Consider the following 13,167-nt stretch of genomic DNA (forward strand, 5'->3'; position numbering starts at 1 on the left):
TTGGCTGAAATTGGAATAAATAAAACAGTGGGAAGACGATTTTCTTATTTTAACTTAGCAAGGACCAGGGGATTTATTTATTTATTTATTTGGTCTCATCCTTTAAATTAATTATAATGCATAGAATCGTAGGTAAAATTGGTGAAAAACTGGATTAGTTGAAAATTCAGTGTAGGCTTCGGTAACCTGAAGTTAATAAAGTCTGTTCTGATGCATTCCTTGGGACCAGGCACTATTCAGTACCGCCTAATGACTCCAGAAAAACTCTGAAAGGAACAGTATTAAGCACTGTGCTGGGAGGAGTGCTCCTGGGGTACATTCGTTTTCTCTCTAAAATAGCATGTTTCCACAGAAGAGCCATGGTCACTCGTAGGGGAAGCGGGTACTGAGGACTGGCCCTAACAGTTGGGAGCAGGATGCCTCACATCAAATGAACAAGACTCTAGGTCTTGCTTCTCCAATATGCCTCCCACCAGATGCAAAAACATCTTCTTAACAACAGAAGGGCAACCTGGCTTCAAAATCTCAGTTTGATGTGTAGTAAAGTAAATCCCAGTGCTTTCATGTCTAAGCTTTATTGTCCAGTCCATCAGTTATCAGACGTGTTCCTCCCCTGGTTATTAGTACATACAAAAGAGCAGATCTGGTTTCTATTTTACTGCTTATTTGTTATGTGTTCTCTTCTTCAGCAGAAAGAAAGGCGAAGGGATTCGGGCACCAAATCTTAATTTCAAAAATAGAGCACTCCCTTGAAAGATATACATATATATACCCACACGATATGTATATATGCATATACCTGAAATACATATCCATAATAGAATCAATTTTTTAACTTAAAAAATATGTTAAGATATGAAACAATGTGAAAAAAAATGTCTATTGTTTCTAAAGATAGTCTCAGGCTAGATCATAGAAATTCTACAAAGTAAAATCACATTATTTTGTAATTTACTTCATGAACATGAAGGAGTCATTACAAGATTCTTTATCATGAGAGTGAAGTAAACCAATACAACATGGTGAATGGTTGAATGGATAGCAAAAGCTTAGAGACAGAAAAAAACCGGGATTTATTGTAACTGTTCAGATGGGAAATAGAATGACCCTGACCAAGGATAGCGACAATGGAGATAGGTTACCAAGAACAAGATAGATACACTACCATAATATTTACAAAGCAGATATTCTACATGTTAAGCTTCTGGTCCATGTCAGATCAGGGCAGGTCATGGAGAAGTCTTTTTACCTTCACTGTTATTATATATTGGAAGGACTGATGCTGAAGCTGAAGCTCCAATACTTTGGCCACCTGATGCTATGAACTGACTCACTGGAAAAGACCCTGATGTTGGGAAAGATTGAAGGCAGGAGGAGAAGGGGACAACAGAGGATGAGATGGTTTGATGGCATCACCGATTCGATGGACATGAGTTTGAGCAAGCTCCAGGAGCTGGTGAAGGACAGGGAAGGCTGGTGTGCCCCAGCCCATGGGGTCACAAAAGAGTTGGACACAACTGAACAACTGAACTGAACTGAACTGATTCTATATACAGCATTAAAATGTTGTATAGAAAATGATGCTCAGAGAAGACTGTAGAACTTCTATTGCCGTTATAGAGAGCACCTGTTTAGCAGTTGTTGGTCAATTTGTTACTTCTGTGCCAAAGCAAAAGCTATTACATCCATCTGATATACCTGTATGTTTAGCAACAAAACAAATAACTGCTATAGGATCTATATGGCAAGCTGTGCTTTAAAACTGTTCACTACATTAGCCATCACTGGCCTGAAAAGCAAATGACAGTAGCTGCAGATGTTTTCAGCAGCATGTTTTCTTTTAGATGTTTCTTAAATAGAATGTGGCTTTTAAGCTCAGAGGTGGACCAAGGCAAAATGGCAAAGTACAAAGCAAAGCCTTGGCAGTTACATTATTGTGATTCATGTTGGGGAAAAATTGTTCACCAGGAAGATACAGAGCAAACAAATAGACAAACAAAAAAAAATCCAAGTGTTCATGAAAATGACTCTAAAAATTTTTAATATAATGTTGCATTAAAGCCTCACCCTTATTAAAGATATAAGAATGCAATCAAAAGATTAAATTTTTAAAAAATCTGCTTAGATTTTGTTTTTATGTTTAATTTGTTTTTATTATATATATATATAAAATAGTCATGTCACAAGGAAAGATTTATTTTGATTGACAAAAGAATATTTGATGACTTTAAATCCATATTTTCAATTATGTTTCAGACACTAGAAAAAAGGTTTGAAAAGGATGGCCTGGATTCAGTTTATTCTTCCCCTTACCTTTTATTCCTGAAAAATGTAGCCAAAAGCCATTCACTTGGGCAGTGCACAACAGGCTTCAAGCTGGGGATGGCTGCGGGAGTGTGGTCAACTAGAGCAGGGTGAGAAGGATTTCACAGCACCGGGTGTTGAAGCCTGAATGAGGCAGCCAGGTGTGGGCTATTAGAACCAGAGAAGGGTGAGGAGCATGTCCACATGGGGGCATCCTGGCAAGGGGAGTGACCATCTGAACAGGACTCTCGGGCAGGAGAGGGAGTGGCAACAGACAAAGGAGATTCATTATGTACTGATCAAACATGTAATCAAATTAAAGATAATGGGAGTCAAGACTTCCCAGGTGGTCCAGTGGCTAACACTCCACGCTCCCAATGTAGGGGGCCCAGGTTTAATCCCTGGTCAGGAAACTAGGTCTCACATACTGCAACTAAGAGTCCACACGCCACAACCAAGATCCAGTGCATTAAAATAAATAAAGAAAGAAAATAATGGGAGCCTTACTGTCAAATGAAGGAGTTAAAGCATGGAAATTCAAAAACTAGAATAAATGTATGGTAGTATAGCTATCAGCAAGAACACATGGTTTTCAATAGATAGAGATATAAATACACAGATGTAAATTAACACGTGTGTGAATATTTACATGTATATGTGTGTATATAGGGACACATTCTATCAGGAATCCACTTATCCAGTTAATCAGAACAAACATCCTCAGTCATGGCAAAAATTTACAAGGTCCACAATCTAATAAGGTGCAATTAGAACACAGCATCATTTCTGTGATATTCCTATCAAGATGCATCATCTAAACTGAATCATGAGGAAACATTGGACTATTGCAAATTGAGAAACACTCTGTTAAATAAAGGAATAATATTTTTTAAATGCCAAGATCATGACAGAGGAAGGAGGGTCTGTTCTGCCTAAAGGAGACAATGAGAAATGACCCATGAAACATAAGACATGAGTCTAAACTGGATTCTTATGCTATGAAGCCATTATTTAGATAATTGATAAAATCTGAATGGGGGCTCTAAATTAAATGGTAGCAATATATCCCCTTGAGAAGGAAATGGCAACCCACTCCAGTATCCTCCTGGGAAATCCCATGGACAGAGAAGCCTGGCAGGCTACAGTCCAAGGGGTCTCAAAGAGTCAGACATGACTGAGCACAATATATCCATGTTAATTTGCTTGTTTCAGTGATCAGACTGTGGCTATCTAAGAGAATATTCTTATCTGTATGATACACCCAACCATTGGGGCATCAGGTCAACAACTTACTTTCAAGCAGTTTGGGGAAAAAATAGTCTGTGCTAGCTATACTTGCAAATCATCTGTTAGTCTGAGATTGTTTTAAAATAAAAAAGGGTGTTTTTCTTTCTGGCTTACTTCACTCTGTATAATTGGCTCCAGTTTCATCCATCTCATCAGAACTGATTCAAATGAATTCTTTTTAACGGCTGAGTAATACTCCATTGTGTATATGTACCACAGCTTTCTTATCCATTCATCTGCTGATGGACATCGAGGTTGTTTCCATGTCCTGGCTATTATAAACAGTGCTGCGATGAACATTGGGGTACATGTGTCTCTTTCAATTCTGGTTTCCTTGGTGTGTATGCCCAGAAGTGGGATTGCTGGGTCATAAGGTAGTTCTATTTGCAATTTTTTAAGGAATCTCCACACTGTTCTCCATAGTGGCTGTACTAGTTTGCATTCCCACCAACAGTGTAGGAGGGTTCCCTTTTCTCCACACCCTCTCCAAACACCAATACAGTATACTAACACATATATATGGAATTTAGGAAGATGGCAATGACGACCCTGTATGCAAGACAGGAAAAAGGACACAGATGTGTATAACGGACTTTTGGACTCAGAGGGAGAGGGAGAGGGTGGGATGATTTGGGAGAATGGGAATTCTAACATGTATACTGTCATGTAAGAATTGAATCGCCAGTCCATGTCTGACGTAGGGTGCAGCTTGCTTGGGGCTGGTGCATGGGGATGACACAGAGAGATGTTGTGGGGAGGGAGGTGGGAGGGGGGTTCATGTTTGGGAACACATGTAAGAATTAAAGATGTTAAAATTTAAAAAAAATAAAAAATTTAAATAAATAAATAAATAAATAAAATTAAAAAAAATAAAATAAAATAAAAAAGGGAAATAATCACTACAGAAAGAATATATTAAAGAATAATCAAACAAAATCTAAAAACATGGTGCAGAATTTAAATCTGTGAATCTTTCAGGTGTTAGTCTACAGTTCTAGAAAGATTTATTATTAGGGATTTTTCTTGTTAAAATGACCTTGCATGATATAAAAATGCAAATAGAAAATACAGCTTTTTCAAAAGAACAACTGTGAATTTTATTCAAGAAAAGCAGTGTCTGGATGGATAGGAATAATTCAAATGGATACAGAGATTCTAACACTTTCCCTGAAAAAAAAAATGGGCAGAAATGAGTACTGGGTACATATACCATTCTGGGGATAGAATGTGTTATAGCAGAATAGACTATATGAAAATTGGATTTATGAAATGGGATAAAAGGATTAATACAGAGGAATATCACAGATGAAAAGACAGAAAACACAAAGACATAGTGAAGGCAACAGTGTTATTCCTGGATAAAGGGTGTCGTCCCTGGAAACAATAAAAAAACACCAATGCGGTAAATGTCCAGGGGGAATACACAAACAGGTGACTGCTGGCAGTCCTTCCTGCCTGGATCCAAATTAGACTTAAGGTTATAAAGACCAACTGAGGGCCTAAACAATAGAGTCAAAGAAAAGCAATAAAATCTAGAAAAAGCAAGCAAAATAGTCTGGTGAAATAATATTTTATTGCCTATGGACATCCTCTTATTTGCTATTTGATTGCTTTTTATCTGTTAAACTGGCTTCTAGTTTCAAATGACTCCTGGAAGCTTCTCTTTCAAGAAGGAAGATTGAGCATGGTTGTCTTACTTTCCGAGGACATAAAAATATTAGTGAATAAAAATGAGACTAGACATATCACACCAAAGAGAATGACAGGAAAGTCAGCATTGGTTGAATGATATAAAATATAGAAGGCAGAAGAACACAATTGATATATGAAACAGAGAAAAGCCTAAATAAGTGATGATTAGAACAACATGGAGAAGGAAGCGAACACGCTAAGAGGCACAAAATTCAAAGTCGCCATCAACAGGAAAGGAGGTGGGGCATCAGAGGGAGTAGCAGAGGGCATGGATACCTGTCCCAAAAGGCTCCCTGCCCCCATCCATCGTCCCCTAGAGCAGGGCTGGCCTGGGGTTTCCATGGGTTTGAAGGATGCACTTTTTTTTCTCCTTTTTGCAGACATAATTTATGAAGGTGATTGGAAATAATATGAGTCTGTAAGCAATGCTAACTTTTTAAGTGTTTTCTTTTTCCAGCTTTATTGAGATAAAATTGACACACCACATTGTATAAACTTAAAATGTATTAATACAATGTGTTGATTTGGTACACTTATATACTGCAATAAGATTATGACTTTAGCATTAGCTAACACCTCCATCATGTCACATACTTACTATTTCATTTTGTGGTAAGAACATTTAAGATCTACTCTATTAGCAAATAGTATGGATGAACTTGGGCTTCCCTTGGGGCTCAGTTGGTAAAGAATTTGCCTGCAATGTGGGAGATCTGGGTTCGATTTCTGGGTTGGAACAATCCCCTGGAGAAGGGAAAGGCTACCCACTCCAGTAATCTGGCCTGGAGAATTCCATGGACTATATAGTCCATGGGGTCGCAAGGAGTCGGACACAACTAAGCGACTTTCACTTCACTTCATATCATAGATGAACTTACTTGCAAAACGGAAAACATGGACACCAAGGGGGATTGCGGAGGTGAGATAAACTGGGAGATTGGGACTGGCGTATATACATATATACACTACCGATACTATGCATGAAATAGATAATTAATGAGAACCTGATGTATAGTACAGGGAACTCTACCCAGTGCTCTGTGGTATACCACAAGGGAAGGAAATCCAAGGAAGAGGGAATATTCTTATACGGACAGCTGATTTACTTTGCTATACCGTAGAAACTAACACACCATTGTACAGCAACTATACTTCAAAAAAATTTTAATAAATTAAAATGTACTTCAGGAAAAAAAAATTTTAAGTATATAATACAGTACTGCTAACTATAACCTCAAGGTTATGCATTAGATTTCCAGAATTTATTCAACTTCTCTTTACAAAAAAAAACAAGATTGGGAAAAAAAGAGTTCCTGACAGTACCTCAAAACTAAAGTCATCTCTATTCTGGCATTTGGAGAACCCCAGACCAAAGCCTAGCAACTCAGCCCTCAGCTTAAACAAAGCTGTGCCCAGGGCAGAACCATCTCTGTCACACGTCCTTTCCCTGAGAGAGAAATAGCACAAAGCCACCTCCTTCCACACACACAGCAGACAGAACACGTATCAGCACCCAGGCAAAAGGACTTGGTCCCTCCTAAACTACAGAGCATTTCTATTACATGCAAGAAAACTAACAATCAAAAGAGAGTGAACAAGATGAATAAATATTGCTCCTGCAGGAAGAGAAATCATTGGCCAAAAAAAAGTAAAACAGAAGAGGTGGAATGCAAGAATGGAGACATCCAATTAGCAGTCGAGTTAGTGCAAAGAAAGGTCATAACACCTTCTTTGTAAGAGGCCTAAAAAGCCGTCAGAGATTAAACAGATGCTCACTGCAAATTGCCAATTTTCCTTTTGGAGTGTTTGCCTCTAAGAAGTAGAATTGTGCCAAAGGACTGTTGAAGCTATTCATCACTAATATTTTTGGACAATTTAGCTTTTACCAAGTTCAGGTACATGATATTTACTACCGTCACAAAACAACAAACAGATAAACGTATAAAGTAGCACCTGCCTAGCAACTTGGAGCACCATCTTTCTGTAGTTTGTGTGGCTTCTGCCTGATAAACTGTGCCTCTTCCATTTCTGCTTTTCCCTAAATAGAAAGTTCTACAGGAAACATTTCAAATCCCAGGAAATAAGTACTAGCATCTACCTATTATTTTTGCTTTTCAAAATGGAAATAACTGCTTCTATACACATCACTTCTTCTGCCTAAGACCAAATTTTTGAAATAATGATTTGTACAAAACTCTGATTTGTTTTGAATGATTAACTAATTTAGTGAGATATGGAGCTTTATTTACCAATTCTTTTTTAGTAGACTCCCAGATTATTTCTAAACCCAATTATAGTTATTAAATGCATTCTTTATAATAGTTCAAAATCATTATATTTAATAAGTCTAAGACATAACAGATTTCATACTCCAATTATGGTAAAGGCACAGAGTCTTTCTTGGAGAAACCTGATTCTCAGAAAGATTTAAGATGAATTATGACTATCCTGGAGGGAAAGAGAATAGTTGATTAACCCATGGAAGGAAAAATAATAATAATCTTAGTAAGTTAGACGTCTAAGTGTTTTAATGTCTTTAAATATTTAGTTTTATAAATAGCTAACATTTATATTTAATTATTTACTAACATAATTTTCAATGGAAGAGACCATCCTATCTGTCCTCAGGACCAATTTAAAGTAATTTAAGAGAATTATTTATTTCTACTTTTGTGTAATGCATTTTAATAACATTTAAAATATTTAATCTCAAGTAAATCAAAATTTTTAAAATGTACTATATTTTAGAGAAATTACACAAAATCATACAAATAAGTATCACAATTTTGTTTAAAGAAAAATGTCTACATCTAGGGTTTTTATTGATTGTTAATTAGATTGAATATTCTTATTTAATTTTTGCAAATTGTCTGAGAATGTCTCTACCGAGATTATTTCGTTTTCCTCTTACAAAATTTATAAGTTACTGAGAGGTCAAACACACAAGTTTTTCCCAAGAATTTTATATTTTAAAAACATTTTCCTATTGCCTAATCATCTATCTAGGTATTTTCTAAGAGTTTTCTTTTGTCACCTTTCTGCTTTAAAAAAAAATTATTTTGTATGGGGGTATAGTTGATTAACAATGTTGTGACAGTTTCACGTGAACAGCGAAGGGACTTAGCCATACATATATTCAATACATGTGTTCATTCCCCCACAAACTCTCTAAAGGTTTTTTTTAACTATGTCACCATGACCATCACTTCATAATGTATAAAAAATAGAATCATGAAGCTGTACACTTAAAACCAACGTAATGTTGTACAATCCAAAGAAGACAAAGTATGATAGCTATTAACACGAGAATATATTTCTTCTTTGACCAACATGGTGCTTGGAGGATTACTGGAAATAAGTATTAGAATTCAGGGGGGAATCAATTTGGAAATTTGTCTTGCTTAATCATATATATTGTAGTAAGCAGAACAATTACCTTTAAAATTGGGTCTGATTCTCGCATCATACCCCGACGTCCTCCCCATTAATTTATCTAGAAAGTCAGAAGGTGACATTGGGGCACTTCGAGACCTTGCACTGTCTGTTTCCTTTGTTGCAACCAAACTGCAAATGAGAGGAAAAAAAATAGATTTTTACCAAAAAGTCTTCCTAACAGTTGTTACCTTAAAATGTAAAATTAAAATGCAAAGCAAAGAGTACCTTTGAAATCAAACCCCCAAAAAGGTCCATATACTGTAGAATGAATATTATCATGACAGATGTTTATAGATTTACAATCAGAATTTACAAGTTTTCACATGTATTTAGCAGTGACAATATTTGTGTTAAGTCTGGAAACAAAGCTACTCCAAATTATTAGGCTTTCAAAATTTGTATTTACCCAAACTTTATTTCTGATTGCAATGTTTAGCTAAAATTACCCTTTGTGATTCAAGCATAAGAAAATGTGAATGTTCAGCTGTAAAATACAGCTCCTATAGCTTTTATAGAGGGAAAACACACCACCTTTTAGGTTTTGAGAATTTTTCTTAACAGCAATAAATTCTGCTCTAAATATTAAACAATACTGTTCTTTTCATCAATCAGAATGAGTGCTTCCTATATTAGTAACATGTTCAGTTAAATTTATTCTGTTTTCACTTTGTGTCTCTCTTCTACAATACATTTTGTTCAGGTCTAGAATGTGTGCATGGAGATTGAGAAATTACCATAAATGTGGTCTGTGTACTTGGCTATTATCCAATGAGAAGCTGTGTCTGGGAAAGGTAGAGGGTTGAGGGTTATTGCATTTTTTTTTTCATTCAAACATGTTCCTTAGACGCCCACAAGCGACTGCACCCCCATCCAGCTCCTCGTTTACCTAGGCTAGTCCCCAGAAGGTCTGGGCCTGCTTGCTAGTGTCAAATGAATCTTTTTATTTACAGAGCTTTGCTCAAGAAAGTGAAGCAGACTTTCTGAGGACACGTGTTTGATATATATATAAATATATTTGACCTGATGTTACTTCCTAGAGGTTGTCAGTCATCACATCCTCCCAGCTCTGTCACTCAGAGCATTATCAAACTCTGAACCTTTGTGGTCACTCTCAGAAGTATCAAGTTATTAAATTCCTCCTGCCAGAATTTCCAACAAGTAGTGAAAATGGGCTTAGAACCATAACCATTAAATTGCCTACTACACTCATATGAAAAGTGAAAGTGAAGTTGCTCTGTCATGTCAGACTCTTTGCAACCCCATGAACTGTAGCCTACCAGGATCCTCTGTCCATGGGATTTTCCAGGAAAGAGTACTGGAGTGGGTTGCCATTTCTTTCTCCAGGGGATCTTCCCAACCCAGGGATTGAACCTGGGTCTCCCGAATAGTTTGTATTCAGTAATTAATAAGCACAATTGTAAAATCTAATATCAATGATAATGTGAGAATAATATTTATAAAAGTATAGTATCACAGCTAACAGCACCTATTAACTCTTGTCCTGTTCTAGAGGATGTATCTAGTTCTGGACAGTCTAAGTCAGTTATCTTCCCAATAACTGTCTTTCTGTCTCTCTTGCTTTCTCTCTAAACAGAAGCTTCTTCTCTCTCTATTCTGTTGCTTCCATATTACTTTGTAATCCTTTATCTCTGATCATTACTGGTCAGTTGAACCCCTTGCCACGGTGATCTCTGGAAAGTTTATTCTAAAGTCACAATAATCATCATGAAAAGAAAAATAAAAAAACCTACTCTCTTCTCAGTAACTCTAGAACTTTCCCCTACCACCTGGCTTTAAGAAACTTTTGCCTGTCCTTCAGCATTTGCTCATTTTCCATAGCCCAAGAACAGTGGGCAGAAAAGGGCATTTTGAGGGCTCTCCTGGCTACATACTGTTGCTTCTAAACTATTCCCTGGGTTTCTTTTGCAAAACCCTTCCTTTCACTTGTCAGAAAATAAAATTCTACATTTTTTACCAACAAAAAAACCCAGCTTACCTGGATCTCGATACTCTGCCCATCAACTTTTAAAAAATAATACCCTGAACTGGCTAGCACTCACATTTTGCATTTGTGGAGAAGGTTGTCGTAGGTTATCTGGGTCAGCTCTGTATGCAGTGACATGTAGCCTTAGAAGAGAAATGCAGTGGTATGTTTGATTGTGAGTGGAAGAGGAAAGGCCGTGTGGCCACAGAGGCAGACATCAGAGCGGTGTGCCCATAGCCAAGGAATTCCAGTGATCAACAGAGACTGGAAGAGGAAGGAACAGATTCTCCCCTAGTGCCTCTGAGGGTGGGTGGTCCTACTCACATCTTGTCTGGAGCCCAGTGAACTCATTTCAGACATCTGGACTCCAGAACTGTGAGAAAATAAATTTCTGTTGTTTTAAGCTACCCAATTTGACTTGTTAACGACAGTCATAGGAATCTAACAGAAGCCTTCTGGTGAATTTTTTTACTCTACTTTTCAACTGAAGAATTACTCTTCTGTTCTTCCTGCAATTCGTTTTCTTTATTATTTGTTTTAATTGGAGGATAATTACAATAGTGTGATGGTTTTTGCCATACATCACCATGAATTGACCACAGGTACACACGTGTCCCCCACTTCCTGAACCTCCCTTCCTCCTCTCTCCTCCCCACCCCACCCTTCCAGGCTATCCCAGAGCACTGGCTTTAGGTGCCCTGCTTCATGCATCAAACTTGCACTGGTCATCTATTTTACATATGGTAAGGTATATCTCTCAATGTTATTCTCTCAAATCATCCCACACTCTCCTTCTCCCAGAGTCCAAAAGTCTGTTCTCTACATCTGTGTCTTTCTGTAGTTTCCATCTCTCTGTTGGTATTTTGTATTTGGTGAGATACTATTGTCATGACTTTCTTTCCAGTTCTTTGGGCATGGTATCCTTTAGTTCTTTGAAAGTACTTTAAAAAGCTGATTTTATGTCTTTGGCTATTAATTGACTTTTCTGAACTAATTCGGTAAAATCTACATTCTTTATAATATGACTGTGGGAATATCTGTTTAGTTCACTTAGAGACCACCTAATAATTAGATAGTGATTTTTTTAAACTCCTAGGGCCAGTAAGTCTCCCAGTATTTTCTGGGGGCCCTAAGCTCATGGGGCCATTCTTCAACATTGAGTCATGCAGTTGATGAAGCTGCTGTAGCCTTACTTCCTATTTGCACAAAAGACCCAAAGACACTGGAGGGAGCGCAGAGTCTTCTTGGTATTCGTTTGCTAGGGCTCTCTTAACAAAGTACCACTGGCTAATGGTTTAAACAACAGAAATTAATTTTCTCACAGTTCTGGGAGCTAGGAATCCAACATCAAGGTGCTGGCAGGGTTAGTTTCCTTCGAGAGTCTCCCTCCTTTGCTTCTAGGTGGCCATCTTCTCTCCGTGTCTTCACATGGTCCTTCCTCTCTGTGTATCTGTGTCCTAATCTCTTCCCAGAAGGACACCAGCCACATTAGGTTGGAGTCTACCAATATGACCTCATTACACCTTAATTATCAACAAATAAAGTCACATTCTGAGATACTGGGAGTTAGAACTTCAACATGCAAATTTTGGAAAGATGCAGTTCAGCCCACTATACTGGATCTCATGACCACAGACATATGTGTGGACTTCTAGATGCCCAGGAATATATGGGACTTTTCAAAACCCCTAGGGATATTTATCATTCCACTGCTTTTTCTTTCAAGCTTCTTGGTTAGTCTGTTGTTTACACTTACTGATCTCTACTGCCTCAGGTACCTGTGAAGTTAAGAAATACAAAAGCAAATGGAGTCTCCCAGAAAACCTCCAGACAGGTAAAATCAGGGCAATTTCCCAAGAATATGATTTTAAAGAAATTCAAACTCCATTCTGTCCCCTCTGGTAACTACCAGGCTGCTGTTTTGACTATGACTGTGTGCTATTGGCTTACAATGCTACTAAGGAGCTCAGGAAAAAGAAAGGGAATACGGCAAGTTACAAGCCAGAAATCCCATTGTTCTTACCAAGGTTCAGACGTTTTCCTTGATTAAACTACTTCATGGATTACTGCAAGTCTCTAATTACCAGAGTTCTGGGAAAGCTGATTGTCACTTTTTTGGGACAGTTTTCTCATTCCTTTCATGGAGGAAGGAGTTTACAGAAGTTGGTATTCCATTAATTTTGCTATCACTGTTCTGACACTATCTTCACAGATTTCTTTTTGTATTTGTTTTATTGTATTTATAAGTTAAAGAACCACCATGGATAGAGCTCACAGTTCCATCCATTTTTCTCTGCTTGGTACTTACTTGTGTTTACTCCCATGGTAACAGCTAATTCCCATAATACTATTTTGTAGAACTCTCTAAAAACTCTTTTCTTGTAAGTAATGTAAAGATTTGTTTTTAAAAGAAAAGATACAGAGTTTACCTTTTGGGTTGCCCCATAATGAATAGTCAACAATTT

At 37.3% G+C, this 13,167-nt stretch overlaps 1 protein-coding gene across 2 annotated transcripts in view; it reads right to left on the minus strand.

Annotated features, from left to right (window-relative positions):
- The window catches only part of GLRA3 (glycine receptor alpha 3), a 175,883-nt gene that overhangs the window by 129,942 nt on the left and 32,774 nt on the right, over positions 1-13,167 (minus strand). For both annotated transcript variants that reach the window (XM_018052791.1, XM_018052792.1), the window contains exon 2: positions 8,720-8,847. In XM_018052791.1, the coding sequence (XP_017908280.1) occupies positions 8,720-8,847 (128 nt within the window). The remainder of the gene's footprint in view (positions 1-8,719; positions 8,848-13,167) is intronic.

The sequence above is a fragment of the Capra hircus genome, chromosome 8, assembly GCF_001704415.2.
Source record: "Capra hircus breed San Clemente chromosome 8, ASM170441v1, whole genome shotgun sequence".
In the NCBI taxonomy this organism is placed as follows: domain Eukaryota; kingdom Metazoa; phylum Chordata; class Mammalia; order Artiodactyla; family Bovidae; genus Capra; species Capra hircus.